A 22,100-nucleotide genomic window follows, 5' to 3' on the forward strand; every position below is an offset into this window, starting at 1 on the left:
CCTGCACCATGCCCCCGGCATACTTCCCTGGCTGTGTCGTCCACATTCTAGAAGCCCATTAAATAAAGAACAAGGAGATAAATATAGTCAGGCTACATAAACAAAGCACTTAGCTGTGTGTTTCTAATGTGCTTCCTTACTGGCATAAGAAAATCTAAGTTGATAGCCTCTGGGTGGTGTCCCTTGGAAGAGAAAACTTTCTTTTATGTCAGAGAGAAACTTTGGACCCTGATTTTTGGAGGGAGAACATGAATTTGAACTTAAATTTAACGAGATGGAGAATACTTATGTATTTATTCTTCACCATCCCAGTCCAGGGAGAACAAAGCACTTCAAAAGGATAGAAATGTGTTCCTGCTATTATAGCAAGCATCATAATCCTAAATTAGCCGTCTGAGTGTCAGAGTTGGAAGCACCCCTCACTGAGGAGAATCTCTTGTATTTTGTGCGGTTAGGATGTCTGGGATGTTAGTGCTTCTGCCCCAGACCTAACTAACCCTCTTCCATTGTGGGAAGCCTGTGTACCTCCCTAAGCTCATGTAAGTACTTGCTATGGTAATCTTGTGGAAATGATAGCAAAAACATTGAAAGAGAAGCCAAGCCAGGACCCCTGGGTGTGGATGTCTGCAGATAAAAGGGTCTTCTTTCATGATTTAGGAGTTTTGGCTGCATGGGGTCTGTCCACATCAAGAATCTTGATGTTCTCAGCCCTCAAGTTAGAAACTAAGGTTTTTAGGAATTCCTAAAGTCTCAGCTTATCACAAGCAAAAATCTTCCCAGAAAAGTTCTGACGGACAGCACTGGAAGGAAATATGCGTGAGTGGGACGCCAGAAGTCTAGAGTTACTTTTCACCGGGGCCTTATTGAATGCTTTATCCGTGGAGCCGAGACACGTAAGGAGGGTACTGCCTTTGCATATGCTGTCAGTGCGTTTGTTCCAGGCTGTTCTGTGAGGCGTAAAGGGAGCCAAGGTCACTTGAGCCAAAAATGTGCTTTGTTTATAAACCCAGTTTGTTTCTGGGTTTCTGGGTTTTTGTGCGTGTCACAGGTTTCATCCCTTTTACCAAAAGAACAGTGGAAATAACGGGTTGCTTTGACACAAATTCCAGGGAAGAAAAATAGCAAAGTGTGTGTACCCGAGAGGACATCGGCAGAAATGGATAGGACCAAGGAGAATACCATGTATTTCTCACACTTGATACAGTGAGATTGGAAGAGAAAGATCATGCCCAAAGTAGTTTCTTAAGGAATGCCTGGAACACATCCTGATTTTGGAGAATATTATAATCTGTTCTCTTCCTATTTCTGAGCTGTATGATAATAAAAGGATGGCTTTTTTAGCACAAAGATGTGGGAAAGGTCACTTCCCCCCTAGATGTATACAAAAGTACTTATGCACCAATCGGGGCATTTCTTTCTATTTAATGCCATATTTGTCTTTCATTCTCCTGTTAGAGGATTTGATAGAGTTGGACTTACGGGCTCATCAAATAACCACTTTGTGATGTGGCATGGAGGTTTGGGGAGAGGCATACCTTTTCTTTTTTTATTATTATTTTTAAGACTTCATTTTAGAAAGAGAACACACACATGAGCAGGATGGGCAGGGGCAGAGGGAGAAGGAGAGAGAGAATCTTAAGCAGACTCCATGCTGAGCACGGAGCCCAACACAGGGCTTGATCCCACAGCCCTGAGAGCATGACCTGAGCCGAAACCAAGAGTCGGACGCTTAACCAAGTGAGCCCCCCAGGCACCCAGAGAAGCCTATCTTTTTAATTCATAACAGGAGCATGTACCTTCTACATTTCTTCCATGGTTGTGGAATTTCACTTAAATTATACATCCAGACTTCGCGTCAGCATTCAACATTGCACCCAGTGGTCCATAGGGGTGGCAGGACCCTTTAAAATGTCTGGCATGTGTAGTTGGCTGTAAATTGGTTGGAATTCATGTTTGCACCTTGGATCTCAGACATTGCTAGGATTAGTTGGTGAGCATGAGGAGGCCCGACGTTTGACCAGAGTTTAGCACTTGCCAAACACAAAATTATTTCTGTAAATGTCAAGTGTGTCTCATCAGTCAGAATGGAAAGGGGAAGAGGCGAGGCCAAGAAGAAACATCTGTGTGTGGTTAAATAACATTTGCTTCACTCGCTGTTTGAAAACACCGCTCTTTTGTATATTCAAGAACTGTATATATTTGAAAAGGGAAAAAATCAACTCGTCAGCTATCGTTTCTTAATTTTGCTGCATAAAAGGCTCTGTCAGGATTAAAGTCAACCTGCATTTTCAGACTCTGGTGGCCTAGGCCGCTTTCTGGAACGCAGCCTCCTGCGGACGGCTCGCCTTTGGCTCGCCTTTGCCCATCTACCATCGGCGCTGGTCGTGGTGTGCTCATGTCCCGCACGCGGTCACGTCAGGACGTCGCACCAGGCTGTGTGCCATGTTGGTGGGACTGTGGGGTCTGGGCTTGGACTTGGCTTTCTGCTCCGTATTTCACACTCACGTGTCAATGCCTGTGATTTTGTCTTTGTTCTCCCCCATACAGATCCGGAGTTAGCTGTTGGCACGCTCCCGGAACATGACAGCCAGGATGCAGGGCCGATTGTCCCCAAGATATCGGGTCTAGAGAGAAGCCAGGAGAAGAGCCAGGACTGTTGCAAAGAGCCGATCTTTGAGCCCCTGGTGCTTAAAGACCCCTGCCCTCAGGTCCCTCAGCCGCTGCCCCAGCCCCAGGCGGAGCCCCAGCCACGAGCTCCTTCTCCAGACCCCGACCTGGTGCAGCGCACAGAGGCCCCGCCTCAGCCCCCACGTCCAAGCACACAGCCACCACAGGCGCCCCCAGAGGCCCAGCTTCAGCCTGCCCCTCAGCCTCCAGTGCAGAGGCCACCGAGGCCGCAGTCCCCTGCCCAGCTGCTCCACCAGAGCCTCCCGCCCGTGCAGGCCCACCCCTCGTCCCAGAGCCTCTCCCAGCCATTGTCAGCCTACAACAGCAGTAGCTTAAGCCTCAACAGCTTAAGGTGAGCCAGCCTGCTTTTTTGGCCTGAATGTTGCCTTCTTCTTCAGGTGGGAGTGGGTAAGGAGTTCCCAAGGAGACTGGCGTTTCTTGTTGCAAACACACTGTCGCGGTGTTCTCGGGAAGCAGGGCCCGGAGGGCAGGGAGACGGCCCAGGGAAGGGGCGGCATGCATGAGCACCAGCGCAGAAACCTGAGGGGCACCCAGCGCTGGGAGAGTCTTAGAAGGGAGGCCATTTGCCTCCGAGGGAGAACGACTCGAGGGTGCGCCATCTACCTGCGACTCCAGAGTCAGGAAGATGGGGACCAGGGAGGTTTCTGGTTGAGGTTTTTCCATTACCACGGACCTCCAAGGCGGTCCGAGAGGCCGAGAAGCAAGCTACGTTTGGAGAACAAGGAGCCCTGTGGTGGAGATCCAGGCTCTCTCCTGCCTCGTCTTTGCCAAACTACAAAGGAGAGTTTTCAAAGTAGCACAGTGGAGGACTGCCAAGGAAAGGGAGCCCGAAACCCCAGGGTATGGGGCCAAGCATGGCTCACCCTTGCTTGGCCCCGGGGGTTGTAATTCTAACCTCCCGGGACTCTTGTGACTTTGTTTCCCTTGTGACAACCTGGTGACTAGGGGGATTCTGGGGCTTGCTGCTTCCTGTCTAGGACAGGAGAAGGAAACTGCCTTCGCCAGGGTTCTGCCCCCGAGTTCATGTCCGTGGCCCCCAGACCCGAGCGCTGATCAGGGGTTCCCTGGTTCACCTCCTACTGGTGCTTCTTCATTGAAGGGGGTCACAGTCAGATGGGGTGAGCTCAGGCCATTGTTCTTACTCCTCTCTGAAAACTGTAGGATGTGTGGCTAGTGGAGGATGGGAGGGTGCAGGGCTCCTAGGGGCAGAGATGAGAACTTGGCAGCAGAGTGGGGAGCGGACCTGGGTTTTCGGCCAAAGCTCTGGGGCCTCAGCTCCTGTTGTGCTGTCTGCGGTTGTGATCATAGCAGAAGCTTCTTGTGTTCCCCGGGGCGGGGTCTGTAAAGAGTGTAAAGAGGAAGAAGCAGGAGAAAGTGTTGAATGCCTTTGGGCAGGGAGATAGAATTTTTTTTTTTTTTAAGAAAATAAAAGTCTTACCTCTTTTTTCCTTTCTTCTTCCTTTTTTTTAATTTTTTTATTTTATTTTTTTTTGTTTTTTGGTGGTTGCTCCCACAGCAGTAGCAGAAGCAGCACTCCAGCAAAGACTCAGCCCGCCCCTCCTCACATCTCTCATCACCCCTCGGCCTCCCCGTTCCCCCTCGCACTGCCCAACCACAGCCCCCTGCACAGCTTCACGCCCACCCTCCAGCCCCCCGCACACTCACATCACCCCAATATGTTTGCCCCTCCCACGGCTTTGCCTCCTCCACCACCTCTGACTTCAGGGAGTCTGCAGGTCCCCGGACACCCGGCCGGAAGCACTTACTCAGGTAGGAGGGAGGAGCCCTCCCGCCGCGGCCCCCCGAGCCCCTCCCCCCAACCCCCATCCCCCATGTCTCGCGCTGGTGGCCTCTGTCTGTGCTGCCCCTTGGGCTGGGTTTTCTCTTTTGATGATTTCCTGCTTTGTTAGATGTATTCTTGTAGCCTTCCTCCAGCCCTGTATGGGCTGAAGTTCAGCCAAAACATGTACCAGCACCATACCGGCCCAGACAACTGCCAGGGGGAAGCAGTTTGTTGGAAGTCAGGAGGCTTTCCAACTGAGTTCACCCACTGAGTGGGAACACACGGATTGTAGACGCCCTGTCTCCTGGGCTCCCGTGAGAGGGACAGAAACATTGCCAGGCCCAGAGACTGTTCCATTCCAGGCTCTGAGAATTCCATCCTGGTTTAAGGGGTTTGTTTTCAATGAGTAGGGCCTTCTCCCTTCTTCAGAGGGGAAGATGCACTTTTCGTGCCCAGAGCGTTGTGTTAACAAAATCGAGTGTTAGCTACTGGCCCCTCTTCTCCTCCCCTGTATTGATCAGGCTGGGATCCCAAGTTGGGGTCCATCATCGCCACGTTATACCCCTACTGCAGAAATTCCCCCTTGAAGAAGAAGGCACGAGAACATGGCCGTGGTAACGGAGATCGGGGTGCAGTCACCGTTCTTAAGCACTTAAGTAATTCCTCGAACCCCCGCAAACAGCCCACAACGTGGACAATATTATCGTCCCCCTATGGTAGAGGAGGGAACCGAGCCCCGGACGGGTGACTGCCTAGGCCCTGGCTCCCTGAGCTGATGCCAACAGAGCTGAAAATCAGCCTCTGGCTATTCGGCCTGGAGCCTGTCCCCGAAAGCCGAGAGCCTAGAAGAACACAATCCGATTGTGACTGGCTGTCAGGATCCTCCGGTCGGTGGTCCCCTCCCATCTGGGGGCACAGGGGCTTTCGGGGGCGCCCTTGGTCCTTGTCCCCCTCTGGTCAGGTACTCAGACGTCCTGATCAGAAGGATATTACTGATGTGGCAAGAAGCGTCATCCTCTCCCTCCCCTTCTTTTCCAGAGCAAGACATCTTGCGACAGGAACTGAACACACGTTTTCTGGCCTCTCAGAGCGCTGACCGTGGGGCGTCCCTGGGCCCTCCGCCCTACCTGCGGACCGAGTTCCACCAGCACCAGCACCAGCACCAGCACACGCACCAGCACACGCACCAGCACACCTTCACGCCGTTCCCCCACGCCATCCCGCCCACCGCCATCATGCCGACGCCAGCACCTCCCATGGTGCGTACCCCAGGCAGAAATGTGAGGATAAGTAGAGCACAACTCTTTTTTGATGCAGCGCACGCTGGGGTGGAACGGGCTTTCGGGGCACAGGAGATGGAATGGGGAGCGGTAGCCACTTAGGGGGCTCCCTCGGCCTTGCCCGTCTCTGCTGGCGAGAAGGGAATGTGCCCTGCTCCAGGCAGCACTAACCCAGGGCCTCAGGTAGGCACTTCTTTCTAGAAAGTTCTGTCTAGTACTATGCGTGTGCATGGGGAGGGGGGTATTCTCGATGCCCTCCAAACCGTCCCATCCAGTGTTGGTAGTTAACTTCTTAAAGGGTAATTTTGTCTTCTTGAGCATCTTGGGGGATTGCCACCACTTCGAAAAAGGTACCTGTCTGTGCTTCACACCAAGTCGTAGCAGATAAATGCTCGTAGAATTCCGGGAGTCAGGAGGAGGGCCGAGGAGGGGAGAGAGCCGTCCGAAGACCTGGACCGTGTCTGTGACCCCCTGCTCTTTCAGGTGGCTCCCCGAAGCCTATTTTGTTGAGGGGGGATTCTGTCGCTTGTGTTTCATAAGATGGTGCCCCAGGCTGGTATCCTGCTCTGTCAGCAAGTGCTCAGGGAGCTGTGGGCCCCTCGGGGCAGAACTCGGTCTTGTGGTAGAAGATGCTGCTGACAAGGACATGGTCTTGGTCTCGACTAGGTCCAGCACATGCCAGGGGAACCAGTTAGGATTTTTTTTTTTTTTTAAACTTACGAACCATAATGAATAGTGCCATATTAGGGTGCTAAATATGCTGAGATAGAGCCCCGTCTGCCACCGTGAGTACTGGGGTGCTTTACTTACCTAACTTTTAGTATATAAGGAAATACTTGATTTAGTATCGGCATGGTGAGAATAGATTTGAATTCTGTGATTTTGAGAGGTGCACTCTCCACCAAACATTGCATCCTCTCCTCCCTCCCCCTCCCTATTTTGTTCAACTTAGTTTTTTTAAATATAGATTTTGAAGTCTATTTTCTAAATTTATTTAGGAGAATATTAGAAATGAGATGTTGGAACCAAAATTTTTCCTATAACAAATCCTGTGTCATTTTTCTGGATGAATTATACTTTTCAGCGGTTATATTTTTAAGGGCCTATTATCTTGAAAAAGAGTTTCTGGCAGCGTGAGTGATCTGTTACACAGATAAATGAAATCCAGGGTGGGGGGTTACAGCACAAGGATGCTGACGTTATTTAGAGGAAGTAGAGGTATCCTCTTCTCTGCTCAAAAGAAAAGTTTTAAGACCCTGCCCAGATGCCTTTCCATGTGGGTATAATACATCTCAGTAGGTGGCCGAACGTACTTGTTCTTCTGCCAAAGGGAAGATGAAAACAGGGAATCTCTGGATGAATTAGACCAAATGCTCACTTCTCTGTGATTGATCTGGATAATTGCCTCTTTCTCCAGTTGAGACGTCTGGTTTGTGCCAGTCTCTAAAAACAGACCAGAAAGAAAGACACTCTCGTGCGACCAGGGCCTAAATGCACCGAATGGGTTCTCACTTTGCTTTTCCGTTTCTTGTCGGAGCAACTCAGGAGTGAAGAAGGGTTCCCTCCTAATACAGCGAGGTTATGGAGTCGGATAACAGCCTAATGACAGAGAAGCTGACTTAGGGCGGCCTCCGCTGAAGCAGTGAACAGAAATGTAGACTCTTTAAGTAACTAGCTTTTGCTTTGATCCCTTTACAGTTTGACAAATACCCTACAAAAGTTGACCCATTCTACCGGCACAGTGTGAGTCTTGTTACCATGCTACCCATTCAATGTAACTGCTTTTCCATTTTTGTGCTCTTGCCACAGATCAGTAAATGACTAGCAGCCTTCCTTAATCATCTTTGCAAGAATTCCCATTGCTCCTCGTCACTTTGGATGCTTGCTTTTGTGACGTTTGCTTCTGGTAACGATGCAGTATCGTCTTCTGAATCAAAAGATCATTAGCATGCCTAAAACTGGAAAGCGCAGGTGAACTTCACTGGAAGCTGGGCATCTGGCCTCAGAGTGGGGTGTCTGCAGTGAAATCACCGTGGTTTCAGGAGACTCTGAAATCACAGGATTTTCAGTCATCTACCGAAGTGTCATTAAAGCAAAATTCCCAGAATTCAACTTGAATGATTTCTTCCAAATAGAATGTCATTAATCTTTTTGACTCCTCAGTGCCTCAAAAAAGCAGATTCTCATCTCCTCCTGACGAAATTAGACCCCTCTCCCACATGGCTGGTATTGTCCTCCTGAGCTTGTTACAACTAAAAACCAAAATATCATTTAAATAAAAGAAGGGTTTATAATGGAAATCTGTGATTTTTTTCCCCTTTAAACTCATTCTTCTTTATATAAAAAAATAACTCATTTTATCCTATCTTAAAGAGTTCAGTTCTTGAACTTAAACTGGTACCAACCTAAGTTATATATTCAGTAGAGACATCAGACAAGGACTTTTTTTAAAACACAAACACCTTCAACGTCTTACCATGATATTTTGATTATGGAGTGAATACTGCATCATGTTTACCTGAAATTTTGCAAGTCTCTTTGCTCAGTGGTTGATTTTTATTTTTTTAAATGACACCAGAAAGGAAGATTAATAAGTGCTTGTAGCCATGTTGGTCCACCATATTCAACTATGCGTGCTTGGAAAGAAGTGCTCCTCAGGTCAGCAAAGCCTGAATTCATCCGTACTTTGAACCAGATCATTAGACACTGTCTTAGTCCAAGGTGTAGCTGATAAGTCAAGACTACAAAATAGTAGAAATAATGAAGAATGAGTTTCTCCAGAGACATGCAGATATAACGTGAGGAAACCTCCTCACAAAAGGAAAGTGTATCCAAGTGCCTGGGCCCCACTTTGTTCTGACACTTTCTGCTCAGCTGTGATACAAAAGCACTTTTTATTTATTTTATTTATTTGTTTTTAAAATATTTAAGAGAGAGAGAGAGCACGAGTGAGCGGGGGGGGGGGGCGCGTAGAGGCAGAGGGAGACAAGCAGACTCCCTGCTGAGCACAGAGCCCTGCACAGGGTTCGATCCCAGGACCCCAAGATCATGACCTGAGCTGAAACCAAGAGTCAGACGCTCAACCTACTGAGCCACCCAGGCACCCCACAAAAGCATTTTTTAAGTGGACATGCAAAATCCAGTAAACCCGCGGGTCTCCTCTTTAGGGATGTCCCGTGAATGGTGCCATCCTTGATGATTATCAGATTTCTGCCCTTCATCAGTATTTGCTGATTTAAATTAAGCACCAGCTAACAAAGTCATTCCTAGAGAAAGTTCAGGATGCTCAACAGGTGGCTCATATTTACTCCCTAGGACAAAGTGCGTAGTGCTTTTTTATAAGCTTATTCCACAGAGGGTCCTAGATTTAAGATGGAGAATAAGCCAAGAGGCCTGAGTTTTTGCCAGGTTTATGTTTTATTACTTAGGTACTAAAGATTTTTCATCAAGTCGGTTGGGGGGGGGATAATCAGCTGTATTCTAAGAGGGTCAGTAATGGACTACAGCAAAAGGAAAATGGTGAAAATACCTAACTTTTTATTGAAAACATTAAAGGAAATATTCCCCACCTGGAGGCAGAGTAATAGAAATTTGAGTGTGTTTTAGTGTGGCATGTATTTAATTACTCTGCTTCATACAGTGTACTGTGGGAAAGTTATTTCGTTTTATTAGTTATAGTGGATAATATATGAAGTACTTAGTCTCTCCCGCTTTGGGGATTAGGATGTTATAAGGGGAATTAAGATGCAGTGCACTCAAGTATCTAAAACACAATTTTAGACTTAAAAGTAGTTTTAAATGAGGGCACTTGGCTTGCAATCACTGTTTAAGTGGATTTAGTTCAATATCAATTAGTCTGAAAAACTTTGCTGCATCATTGAAGGGAGCAAAATGAAATAAAGACCAACAGAAACAGTGCTCTGAAAACAGGATTATGAAATGGGCATTTCAGCCCTTACCTAGAAATAGGTAACGTAAAGTCATTAGGCGGAAAAGCTTGAGTGATTATTGTATTTTCGACATATGCAACCATAAAGGGGGGGTGACTTAGTGTCCGCATGGTGGTTTGATCAAAGAGAGTGGAACCAGAGCAGTGGGATCTCAGAAATATTCGAGTTTTAGGAGGAGGAAGAACTGTGTTTACCTTGTCTTCAGTATGGCTGTATATTTCTTTCCTCCATCGTGTCCCCTGTAAACTGGTTAATTCCAGAAAATTCATATTCTTAATTCAGAATCATTCTTCCCCCTTCACTGAGTGGTCAGACCTGTCAAGGGCTCGGCTTGAGCAGCCCCCAGTGAGCTTAGCTTGTCCATCTTCCAGAAAAAAACAGCTTCATTGTGAGTGTACACAGAGTCATTTTATCTTACCCTGCCACACGTATTTGTCATCATTTGAGACGAGACAATTAAATTGTCCTCTGAAACCACCACTTCTGCAACAACCTAATGAAGCAAGGATTGTGAATATTTTCTCATTTCCTCAAACTATTAAAAATCTAAAAGTACTAATTGAGTTTTAATGGTATAAAATCCTGGAACTCATAAAGACTTGCTTCTTTTTCTTCCTTTTTTCTTAATTTTTCTTAATTTTTCTTTTTTTCCTTTTCTAATTAACTTGTAATTTTCCAGGCATCTTATTTGGCTCAGCATCCCTTCCCTGTTTTTGATGCGCATTAAAATCTCAAGCCATTTAGGTCTTCTATCTGATCTAACAATTAATAATTAGAAAAGCTCCCTTTCTAATGATGTCCTCATTTGGGACATCATTTGTCGGCTGATTGATTCTGAACTACTTTTAACTTTTTAAGTTAAGCATTCATGGCATATCTGTGTGATCATTTCATCATGGCTTCTTGACTAATAGCATCAAACTGGTGTTACCTGGCTTGCTAATGTGGATGTCATTCGATGGGAAGGGAATTGGAATATATCGTTTGCCTCCTACTAAAATCTTTTTGTCCCCTCCCCGTCTTTGGTCACAGCTCTTCCATTCCTACCCTCCTGCAGTATCGGGCATCCCCCCTATGATTCCACCCACTGGCCCTTTTGGTTCACTACAAGGAGCATTTCAGCCGAAGGTAAGCAACCTGACCATGAAAACACACAAGCATCTTTACAAGCAGAGCCTCAGTCGAGGCGGGCGGGTGGGTTCTACAGCCTCTCACCTGCCAGTGGCTAATTTTTCTAATCCAAAGTGACCATCGGGATTAGAGAGAGAGTATTTTTTTTTTTTGCTAGCCCCTTGAGTTTTAAACCTCAGCCCGAATTTAATTTTCATTCTGTACTACCTATATAATCTCAGTTGAGCTAGGATTTCCTGTAATCTTTAAGACATACAGAAGACGTATATGTATTTTTTTTTCCACCAGTACTGGGGACAGAAGCTTCTGGCCAGGAGATGTATGAAATGTCAGATTCGTGTGCACCAACTTGTCCTTGCGGTATATGTTATTAGCAAAGAGGCATAGCTGAGCCTTTATTGATTTGAATAGCAAGGAATAGAACCTTGCTAAAACTAACTAAAATGTCATCCTTCCGGTTGTGTGAAGGAAGCTGCTTCTGCTCATCTCCCCCATTCTGCTCCTTAGCCTTGTGTGTCTGCAAATAGGGGGTCTGCCTGCAGGTGGAGGGCAGCCACCCACCCTTTCATGTACCCCTGTTCCGCCTCTGCCCTCCCTCAGTCCTCCCTCAGCCACGGTCACACTTAAGGTCAAGACTTACAGCCTAATGTGAAATTAACCTCTTGCCCTTCACAGTAAGTAAGTCCTTTTCTACCTAGTCAGTGTTCTACTCGGCTTGGGCTAGAGTTGTCTCCAAAGGTCAGTATTGAGGAGTGATTCTCTGAATACCCTCCCTTTATGTGACTTTGTTATAGCCCTTACTTTATTATTTTTTTAAGATTTTATTTATTTATTTGACAGAGAGAGACACACAGTGAGAGAGGGAACACAAGCAGGGGGAGTGGGAGAGGGAGAAGCAGGCTCCCCGCGGAGCAGGGAGCCCGATCCCAGGACCCTGGGATCATGACCTGAGCCGAAGGCAGACGCTTAACCGACTGAGCCACCCAGGCGCCCAGCCCTTACTTTATTTTTATACAAAAGCAAAATGTAGTTATGTTACTAACCATTCTCAGATTTTTAAAGTAGGAAATTTTGCTCTATGTGATTTGGGTTTTCTTTGCTTTCCCCCCCCCCCCCACTCATTTCTAAGAGAAAAAACACCAGCTTGGGGCCAGAGTCACCCAGAATGAGTGCATTTTGCATTTCCAAAGGCACGTTGCCTCAAAGCTAGACATTGGAAAAGAAATTTAAAAGCCTTGGGGGTGGGACCAGCTACACCTTAGAAATGACATTTACCTGCTCAGAACTATAGTTTATAGGCCAGGTTATCTCTACCCGGGGCTTTAATGATGGCCATGGGCAACCCCTCCTATCTCGGATGAACCAGTGGTGATTTTTCAACCCCTTCCCCCGGTCTGCTTCTATTCACTCCTCCCTCCCACCCTGGTCTGCCCCCTCTGGGTTGCACCAAATCTCTGGTGCCTCCCCAAACAGACAGCTAGGTCATTTAATAAATTAGACTATTTCCCTCACTCACAATTATCCAATCACACAGAAATCTACATCTGGGCAAGAAAGTGTCTCTCTTGGTGTTGAAATAGGCCTTTCCAGGCCATCTTACTGATTGAATATGTAGATTGCAGTTCATTAGCGGAGTTCTTCATATGTATGCAAATCAGGCTGTTAACAACTCCAGCTTAATTGTTAGTTGTTAGTTGGACAGCGGCTGATTGCTTTTCTTTCTTCCATTCTTTTTTTCTTTTTTTTTTTTTCCCTCCTCCTTAGAGGCAAGCTTTGTGCCTAAACTTGAGCTCTTTTCCCACATGCGTTCACTTGCTGGGGTGAGGGGAGTCACAGAAGTTGTGATTTCTTAAATAAAATACCAGGTGAAAAACGTTCCGAATCCTTTCATCCACTAGAAAGTAAGGACTGCGTGCGCCGGAAGTAGGCTTTCTGTTGTTGCCATCAGTTCAAAGGACAACAGCCCGTAGATAAGGTTACTGTTATGAATGACATTTAAGAATGGTGGCGGCATAGGACAGATGAAGCAGCATCCCTGTAGAAATCATTTAATAGTAGGTCTGTGCGGCCCCTAAATTAGGTCCTCTTGTCCCATTTCCACCACTGCTAATGAGTAATTACTGAGCGTAATTCCCTGTTATTGTCTGCCAGTTAAAATTCAGAGTTCGCTTAATGTCTGCAAAACACTTTCAGTTATTCTGATGAGAAGCACCTGATACAGCACATTGCCGTGATGTTCACTCAAGCATCTCTCAGAATGCTCGGTGATGAAGCAAAAACGCCATGACAGGGCCATCCGTAACTCGGAGGGAGACAGGGATTTGGGGGCAGTGCTTTCGTGTGTTCTTTCCCCCCCCCTTTTTTTTTCGGTCCTTTGCTCTCTATTACAGTCAAATGTGGCATGGTCCACCTCTCTGCTTTTTGATGCCTTTCCTAGACAGGGTGGACTCTGGTCAGGGTCCATCAAGAACAGAGGGAACCGGGCCTCCTGAAGAGCATGTGTGATCACTGGGGAGTATGCACCTGTCAACTCTTGTATTCCAGAATCAAACAAACAAACAGAATCAACGTTTGACTTCTGTAATTTAGAACGAAAGAAAGATCTTGCTTTTCGGGTCATGAGTTCCATGCCTCCTAAGCTGTGGTCTGATTAATTTGTAGACATCCAACCCAATCGATGTTGCTGCTCGACCCGGGACAGTCCCACACACTCTGCTCCAAAAGGACCCGAGGGTACGTAGAAAGTCAGGCTCGGATGCAGGTAACACCAAGGGCATGTTTGTTTCCGAGGGACAGCCAGCCCGGGGCGCGCTCCTGCTTCAGCTCCGCTGCTATTTTAGCTGTCCCTTCTAGTTCGTGGAAGAAAATGCCAGTCATGCTTAGAAAACAAAAATCTCCCCTGCTCCACTGTGGCTAAATGACACAAGGGGAGTGACTCGCCAGTGGGAGAGAAGACAAATGTCCTGTGGTCCAAGCACAGGAAGTGAACACTCTTACTCTTAGCTGGTGTAGCTTCTGTTCGACCAGTCTTGTCTGTCGATGTCTCCTCAATTTCTGTTGCCCAGAAGAAGAAGCTGTAAGCGCTTTTCTTCCTGGAAGTCACAGGACCCTCTCCCTGCTCCTCGGGTCAGGAAGTCACCACACAGCGCTCCTGGCCCTCTACTTTCAATGCGGGAAGCATCCTCCTGTGATCTAAGCAGAGTATCCCTTACGCTTTGCTTCTCTCATCCGTTCATAATGCACACCTCTACCGACTTCGGAAAAGAATTGGAAGTTCTACAATATAACAGATAGTCTTGTCCGGTGGATTGTTACTTACATTCGCCTTTGTAGTAAATGTGGACAAATGATTACTTTTGACAGTATTTTCTTTTTCCCTGGGTAGGGGCAGTCAGAAATTGAGGACCAGAGTTAGGTAGAAGTTTAAAATGACTCAGTTATGTAGGTATTTGTCTGATGGTTAGTGACCATCTAAAAAAAATCTCATAACCTGTGAGTAATGGGCGGTCATCAAATTTAAGTGTGTTGGCAAAGACAGCCTAGTTCTCCCCGGGTCCCTGGTAGAACCCAGCCTTACAGGTCTACGGTCTGGAGGCCGTTCTGCCCTAGAACCCCTGCGGTGGGGTTGGGAAGGGCCGCTCCAGATAGTGGAGCTCCTCAGATGTGTAATGTGAGCAAATCATGTTGCCAGAGGGCAAATTGCTATTGATTAAACTTGGTCGGGGGCTTGTCAGTGTGGATGTACCCAGGCTTGTGAAGTGGGGGAGGGGACGCTTGGCACTTTTGATAGTGTGAAAATGGGTTAATTATTCTCTAAAAGGGCTTCATTTAAAAGTAAAATTCTAACATTTTAATTTCCCCTCCTAATGAAGCACTACAAATTTGTTAATTAGAGCAATTGTTTGAGTGACAGGCATGTAACCAAGTTGTCATTTTCTCTTCACAGTTGACAGATCCTTTCAGACCTATGTTAAGGGTAAGAAAGCTCCTTCTAGAACTGTTTTGCAACCTCTGTTTGACTCCCTGCGGGTTAAAAATACAAATCCATTACAAGGAAACAAGCCATAGAAACGCTGGAATAAAACGTTGGGATGGCAGTGGCTGGGTTTTTCAGGTGGTGTGATTGAAAATGGCCGAATTTGTGTTGCTTGGAGTGTTGGAGGAAGCCAGGCCACTGAGGGAAAGCAAACAGATAAAACATTCATATGAGCCAGAGTTTCTTGTCCACAGGGTTGCTAAAAGGCTTGACAAGTAGGGGGCTATATAGAGGAGGACTGAAGCTATGGGCAGAAATTGGGATTTCACTGAATTTTCCTGTCTCTTCTGCACCTAGCAGATATATATATGTGCATATACGTGTGTATATGTATATTTATATGTCTGTTTATCTTGGCTGGTGGCTGCCTCATCCTGCAGTAAGTAGTGTTGACCTTCACAGCCATCCGACCTGTTCCCCTGGTGCAGAAGTAGCTACTCTAGGCCTTAGTTTGTTAACGTCTTGAGTGGTCTGGAGAGTGGCCAAGAGATGCCTGACTTACTTGGTGGGGCGGCGGGGGGAGATGGACCGTCGGCTGGAAGATGGATGGAGAGATTTCCTGCTATCCTTACCCCGTGTCTGGCACATATAATCAGATCATGCCATTTCTCCAAAGAGAATCAAAGGAGGACTGTGTCATCACGTAGGTGATTTCAGATGACCCATAATTTCATTACGAGAGAACTGACCCAGACTTGGACTTAAGTGTGTGTTTCACAAAGAGCTCCTTAACATAGAAACCAGAAGCGTCTGCCCTTTGCCGATGTAGGACTGGGGCAGTGTTTCTTCTCACGCATCCTGTAGTTACCGAGCACACGTTTGGAGCGGATGAGTCGATTACGCAGCAAGAATACAAATGGACTGGGAAGAGGGGGTCCCCCCACTCCGGGTGGTGAGATGGCACACTCAGTTACTCCTCTGCCCCAAAAGCAAGACGTGCCCGGACCACGAGAGACACGGGTTGATCCACTCGCAGACGTGATGATTGCAGAGGCCCGGAACGTGGGCAGGAATGAGCGCTCTCCTTTGTTCTTTCTTTGCTTGGGAACGAACGGCGCCCACCAACACGAATGGGTCATTGACTCTTAGCAGAGCTCTTGCGGGAACTGGGCTCCAGTAAAAATGTGAATTTCTTTGTTCCGCTCTGGGGGTGAGGACGAAACAGCGTTGGGGGGAGGTTACACAGGGTCTTCTGTAGCCTCTCTTGTTTTGAACCGGTTCACAGCCACTCACTAATTAGCTCTTCTGAGCAGCCGATTTGCATCCTAGCGCGGCCGCCTGAGTTGAGTAGGGCCTCCCACTCTCCCAGGCCTGCCAGCTGCCACCAGAAAAGACAGACAGAGTGGGGCTCAGGCTTTTGCCATCTTGTCCCTGGTAATCGGGGAGGTCCCCGTCAAGTAGGGTTTGGGGAGCAGTGACCACCGGCTCGGGCTCCGTGGAGGAAGGGTGGAGCCGGCTTGGGGGGCACTGAGCACTCGTGTTCCGTGAAAAAGAGCCTCTGCCGCCCAAAGTTGCTGAAAAGCTTCGGAGAAGTTGGAGATGGTTTTCTGTGCAAGGTCTTCCTTCTGACCGCGGTGCTCTTTCTTGTTCCAGAAACCAGGGAAGTGGTGTGCTATGCATGTTCACATCGCCTGGCAGATCTACCACCACCAACAGAAAGTCAAGGTCAGTCTGGCGGTCCTTGTCCGGCGGCGGGAGGGGGAGACAGGGCCTGCGGGTCTGTGATCCCCTGACAGAGGAGGCATTCAAACAGCTTCTAAAGACCCTCTGGCAGGAAGAATCCAGTCTCTCTTGGAAACACTATTGGGAAACCGTACTATTAATTAGGGAAACCACCCACAAAATTACAAAACAGAAATAAACTGTTAACTCCCTGATGTTTTATCTTTTTAGACGATTTTGTTATTGTAGTGATCTACAGAGCTTAAACATAGGTTAAATCCTGGTGGGGGGGGCGGGTTTGAGAATCTAATTATAGCAACCAAGTGTTTATATGGAAAATGCGTAGTATCTGGGAAGAACTATACATGAAAGTTGTCATTTCTGTAAGAATTCGTACATTCTTTTCACTGTATGACTTTGAAAAGCTTACCCTATGTGATGTTACTGAACTTCCATCAGCAATGCATATTATGAAGAAATCTCTTCTAGAAGTAATGTCATAGTCACCTTTCAATATACTTGGCACTAGTCATCTCGATGACCAGTGACAGAGCTTAGAGTTCACTCAGTACCTGCCAGAACCACTCTGACCCGTTACCCTATCTGTCCGCAGATTATTTTGCTTAAACTTCTGTCTGTATTTTCATCATACAGATGAATACGGTCCGTGCTTTACCAGGCATTTGTGACACAGCAGGGTCAAGAGCCTTCTGTAGGTGACCAGATAAGGCATCACTGGTTGACTTAGGGACCAAAGTAACTGACTTTGGTCAGTCCAGATTTTACCATCTGGGCATTTACCGTCTGGGTAACCGTGCCAAGAAAAACAGGAGAAAACAACCAATCAAGTAATTCCAGTAAGTTCATCCATTTTTTTTCACAAACAAGCATTTAGTGCTAACAGCATTTGGGAGCCATCATGAGCTTAAGAAAAGAAGCCAATAAATGAGAGCTGGTCATCCTAGAAATGTTTTGTTTTTTAATAATTACATAATTTATAAAAACATAATTTACATAATTTAAAAAAACAAACACAAAAAACCTAGTAAGGGGCTTACATAATTTAAAAAAACAAACAAACAAAAAACCTAGTAAGGGGCTCCTGGGTGGCTCAGTCTGTTAAGTGTCTGCCTTCAGCTCAAGTCATGATCCCAGTGTCCTGGGATCAAGCCCTATGTCCCGCTCCCTCTCCCTCTGCCCCGCCCCCCACTCATGCTCCTGCACTCTCTCTCTCTCTCTCTCTCTCTCTCTCTCTCTCTCTCAACTAAATAAATAAAATCTTAAGAAAATAATTAAAAACCAACCTAGTGAAAACTTAAAAAGCCACCCTCAGTAAATGAGGTCACTAAGATATTTTGCTTTGGTGCCAAGTACCTGCTCTTTCTCCCAACATCCCATCAGTGAGTTTTGTTCACTTTTACTTTATTGTTAGGCGAGGTTTAATTAGAAACCTTATGGTTTAGCTTCGTGAGCAAATATGTGTGCTCAGAGGGCTAACTAGATTTTGATGCTTAAGTTCAATTCACTTTTTGTTCTGGATGATGTGGTTGGCGGAACGGTAGGTAAGACACGTCCTCCTTGTAGTTCCTTTGCTTAAAAGCGGTGAAGGATGTTGTATGTGCCACTTTAGCAACTTCTTTTCCATGAAGGTGTCCCCGGTGACTAAAAGTTTCATTATCTCAATTCAATTAGGAAGACCTCTTGCATGCTGCTCATCCTCCCTTCCCAGCAAACTCTTTGTAATCCCCAAGCTCCATTTTGCTTCATGGACCTAAGTTGTGGTTAATGGAACTGTGCTATGTACCGTGCAGTATTAGTGCTAAATAATTTGGCAACCAAATTGAAGGAGGCACTCAAAAGATTTTTATAGATTTATAGTGAATTAGAAGCTGTGGTTTGGGGTTTGGCTATTACTTTATAGTGGAGCTTGGACGAGCGTCTTCCCTGTGGATTTGAGCAGAAATTGCATTGTCCCCTTTCTCTGTAATGTTCATTTCCTCATTCTTTTAGTGCCCCTCCCCCCAAGTATTTCTTGAAGGAGCCTAACGCCTGCAGATTACTTACCGTACCAGGCTCAGAGGACACTCATCTGTCCTGGCATCTAGTTACTTAGCATTCAGTAGTGAGCATATCCGTATGCGCATAAAAAACTGTGAACATGCTGTCTGCTTCCAAGGGGTATCGCTTCCAGCTTGGAGTGATCAGGCTGGTCTTGTTTGAATGGGTATGGTTGGATGAGCAGGATGGCGGCCTTCAGCAATGAGGGCATGGCAGACTTCTCTTGTCTCTGACGCTCACACAGGCTAGCTCAGATTGTCTCCTTACTGACTTCCTTGTACAGAGTGGGACAGGGATGTGTTTAGGGCAGATGTGAGGGAGTTTGAGGTGGCGCGGGCCCAAAGGGACTATAAACATCAGTCAAAGCTAAGAGACTGGAGGGGTGAGTCAGAAACAGGTGAAGGGCCGTGAAGGATGGGAGCCCGGTAGGCGGAGAGGTGGTGGCAAGGGGGAGGGAAGCTAGTCTGGGGAGGCGTGAGATTCAGAGAGAAGGTGGCTGAGAGTTAACGTGGGGCATCCATGTTCGAGAGGGCTGCTGGCCTCAAGAATGACACCAGGGTAAGGAAGGGAGGAAATTACGAGCTAGTCTCTATAGTCTTCGGGGAAGGTGAACGGAGAGTAGCTTGAGGGGGGACACACACACACACACACACACACACACACATATATATATATGGACGAAAATAGAGCGATGGCCGCTGACGCCAAGCATTCAAAACAAGAGAAGTTCTCCTTGGCTCACTGGGCCGGGCCGATGATCTGTTCCTTGGGCAGTCATGGGGCAGAGGCAGGGAAAAGACCCCCAGTGCATTACATGAATATCCCTACTTTGTTTCTGTTTGTTTTTGGCATTCCTTTTTTTTTTTTTAAGATGTAACAATGATCATTTGAACATTAGCTTGTAGGCATGCAAATATTTCTTCATCACTTCCAGTTACTAATGTACTGTGATCTACTAGAATATGGCAAAGAGTCATTAACAATTAATTTACACAGCAGATTATTCATGCAGAATTCCTAATAAAATGAGCTTTAAAATACTATCATTTAAAAACTTGCCAAAATGGGCCTTTACAGCAAATAATAAACTACTTCGGAGCGGTGGTGGTTTGAATAAATCGGATGTGGTTTTATTCCTCGAGCCATACAACCTCAAAGACGCCGGTACTGTCCAGTGGCAGGCACCACCGGCCCCTCGTGGGTTGACCTGCTTTTCTGGCGTGTGAGGGTGAGATACTGTGTTGATTGCTCTTCTCACAGCACCTGTAAACTTGAACCTGACTCCAGCGCGGAGCCTGAGAGCACCATTCACCGTCTCCTCCAGCGAGCAGTCTCTGCCTCTTCATCGATAGCTTTCTTTCCTGATGTTGATCTTGGGGTTTCATCTTTTCTTTTTCCCCTTGCTGCTTTAGAAACAGATGCAGTCAGACCCACATAAGCTGGACTTCGGATTGAAACCCGAGTTCCTGAGCCGCCCCCCAGGCCCCAGCCTCTTTGGAGCCATCCACCACCCCCATGACCTGGCCCGGCCTTCAACTTTGTTCTCTGCTGCTGGTGAGTTCAGAGCGCCAGGAAAGAGCTGAGAAATTGAGTTCGCAGGTAGCTAAATAAATGATGTTTGTGCTCGGGGCCCGCCGCTCGATCCCTCCCTTAAAAACAAAAACAAAAATGCAGTTTATGCCAGCTTGCAAGGCAACATCAGTACATCCAGGGAGATGGACCCTTCTTCACTGATATGCCCTCTTTCATTAAAGAAAGAAAAAAGATCCTCTCTCTCTTCGGGGACTCATATTGCTTCGGCTCATTATTTGCTTCTATATTAAACCAGTATGACTCACAAGGATGTCAAACGCTATTGAAAAAGATCAGAAAGCTTACAAGGGCACATCGATAGCAGACAGTGCCAGGGATTGTATAAGGATGTGGTTGTCCTTGCGGTTGGTGCCCACAGAGCACTCAGTCACTCTGCACCATGATGCTCGGTCATGCTGTTTTTCCCAAGAGCCTGAGGATGAAGAAATCAGAATCAAGAGGGCTGCTGGTGGTGTGGTCTGTGATGGGGAGGGTCAGCCCGTGGGTGACTGGTGTTCTTGGCTACGGAACATAAGGCTGTTGCCTGGCTGGTTGTAGTGATGCAGAAAATTTGCAGGACAGGGTATAGATTCCTATGTGGTCTGCTCGTTAACCTCCCGAACGCCTCATAGGTATGCCAAAGCGGGGGCGGTGGGGACTGGGGGTCACCCCTTTCCACTCCAGGTACATACACACAAGGGACAGTGGCCATAAGGACTCTCAGGAAGCGAGAGCTCTCCTCTTGGTATCCCAGGTTCCCTATCATTCAGTCCTGAAGCTCCTTGGCCGCACAGAGCTGCGCTCGTTAATACTTGTGAATGGCGACACTGAGCTCGTAAGCTTCGTAACTGCATACCCACCATGCTAAGTAGAATTTATTCTTCTGGACATAAAAATGCACGGGGCTCCCTGTTTCTGGTCCTTAGGGAACAAGTTTCACATCCATCCTGCCTGCTGCCTTCCCAGGCTTTTACTCAGGACTCATTCTTGGTTGACCTAAGGCTCTTCCATTCAGAAAGAGGGAGACTCCCCCATTGCAAGAAATCATCATTATAATGGGCCTTGTTGCCAAAGCAAGTGAATCACCCTTGAGGGTGGATGGAATTTGCTAAGGTCTCAGGTTTTTCTCTGTCAGTTCTGTCTAGGGACATATTTGAAAGCTTTGTTACCATGGCACCTAGGCTCTGAGACGGAGCTACGTGAAGAGCAATATTTGGAGGGAAATAGAGAGATTTCTCCCTGGCTTCCGTTTGAGCCAAGCGGATGAATTGGCTTCTTTTGCTTCAATAATTTCTGGAACTGCAAGGCACCCCTGGGGGCGCGGGGCTGAGCAAAGCTCCGCTCTTCATCGAGGCATTAATTAGCTTGTACTACACAGAAAGTGTGCAGCCAGATTTTTATTTAGCTGGTAGCGCTGTTACCACCTAATGAATATGCTGGGCTGTGTTCTCTGGGTGGAGATGGAGTAGCTTTCGGCACCGCCTGGGCGAAGCCACCGTCTTGGGCCGAACAGAAAACTCCTCTCCTCGGGTGCCTTCCGATTCTAAGAGTCCGCAGCTGTGACAGATACCTTCCGGGGCTCTGCGGATTCCTCCGCACCCGAGGCCCCACAGAGGCCTTGGGGTGCAGGGAACAGCAATCCAGAACATAAATTGAGTTCGTAGGGTGTGTGGGGGAGGGAACCACACTCCTCCATTTAATCTGCTTTCCTGAGGGAATTTATACTTGTTTATAGGAGCTTAGCCAAAATGCAAGAGGACCAGTTCGTTGGTAGTTATTAGTAGCTATCAGTCAGTTCATTGAGGCCCTGTGTATACATCCATTCCGGAAGGTCATCTTTTTTAGTCTGAGCACTATTGGATTTTGCCCCCATGGTAATTCGGTGAAACTTTGAACCGGTGTGTATAATTCACACACATGTGTTCAGTACAGCCACTCTT

At 47.0% G+C, this 22,100-nt stretch overlaps 1 protein-coding gene across 5 annotated transcripts in view; it reads left to right on the forward strand.

Moving 5' to 3' along the window:
- Nucleotides 1-22,100, forward strand: part of AUTS2 (activator of transcription and developmental regulator AUTS2) — a 1,158,197-nt gene that overhangs the window by 1,126,936 nt on the left and 9,161 nt on the right. For 3 of the 5 annotated variants that reach the window (XM_073884256.1, XM_073884254.1, XM_073884255.1), the window contains 9 exons: nt 2,548-3,019; nt 4,205-4,458; nt 5,510-5,751; nt 7,450-7,494; nt 10,734-10,829; nt 13,494-13,565; nt 14,779-14,808; nt 16,462-16,533; nt 20,001-20,142. In XM_073884256.1, the coding sequence (XP_073740357.1) occupies nt 2,548-3,019; nt 4,205-4,458; nt 5,510-5,751; nt 7,450-7,494; nt 10,734-10,829; nt 13,494-13,565; nt 14,779-14,808; nt 16,462-16,533; nt 20,001-20,142 (1,425 nt within the window). The remainder of the gene's footprint in view (nt 1-2,547; nt 3,020-4,204; nt 4,459-5,509; nt 5,752-7,449; nt 7,495-10,733; nt 10,830-13,493; nt 13,566-14,778; nt 14,809-16,461; nt 16,534-20,000; nt 20,143-22,100) is intronic. The other 2 variants (XM_073884253.1, XM_025864507.2) reach the window with 1 other exon arrangement.

This window comes from Callorhinus ursinus, unplaced genomic scaffold, assembly GCF_003265705.2.
Source record: "Callorhinus ursinus isolate GAN/ISIS: 27379988/994484 unplaced genomic scaffold, GSC_fseal_2.0 scaffold55, whole genome shotgun sequence".
NCBI classification, from domain to species: Eukaryota; Metazoa; Chordata; class Mammalia; order Carnivora; family Otariidae; genus Callorhinus; species Callorhinus ursinus.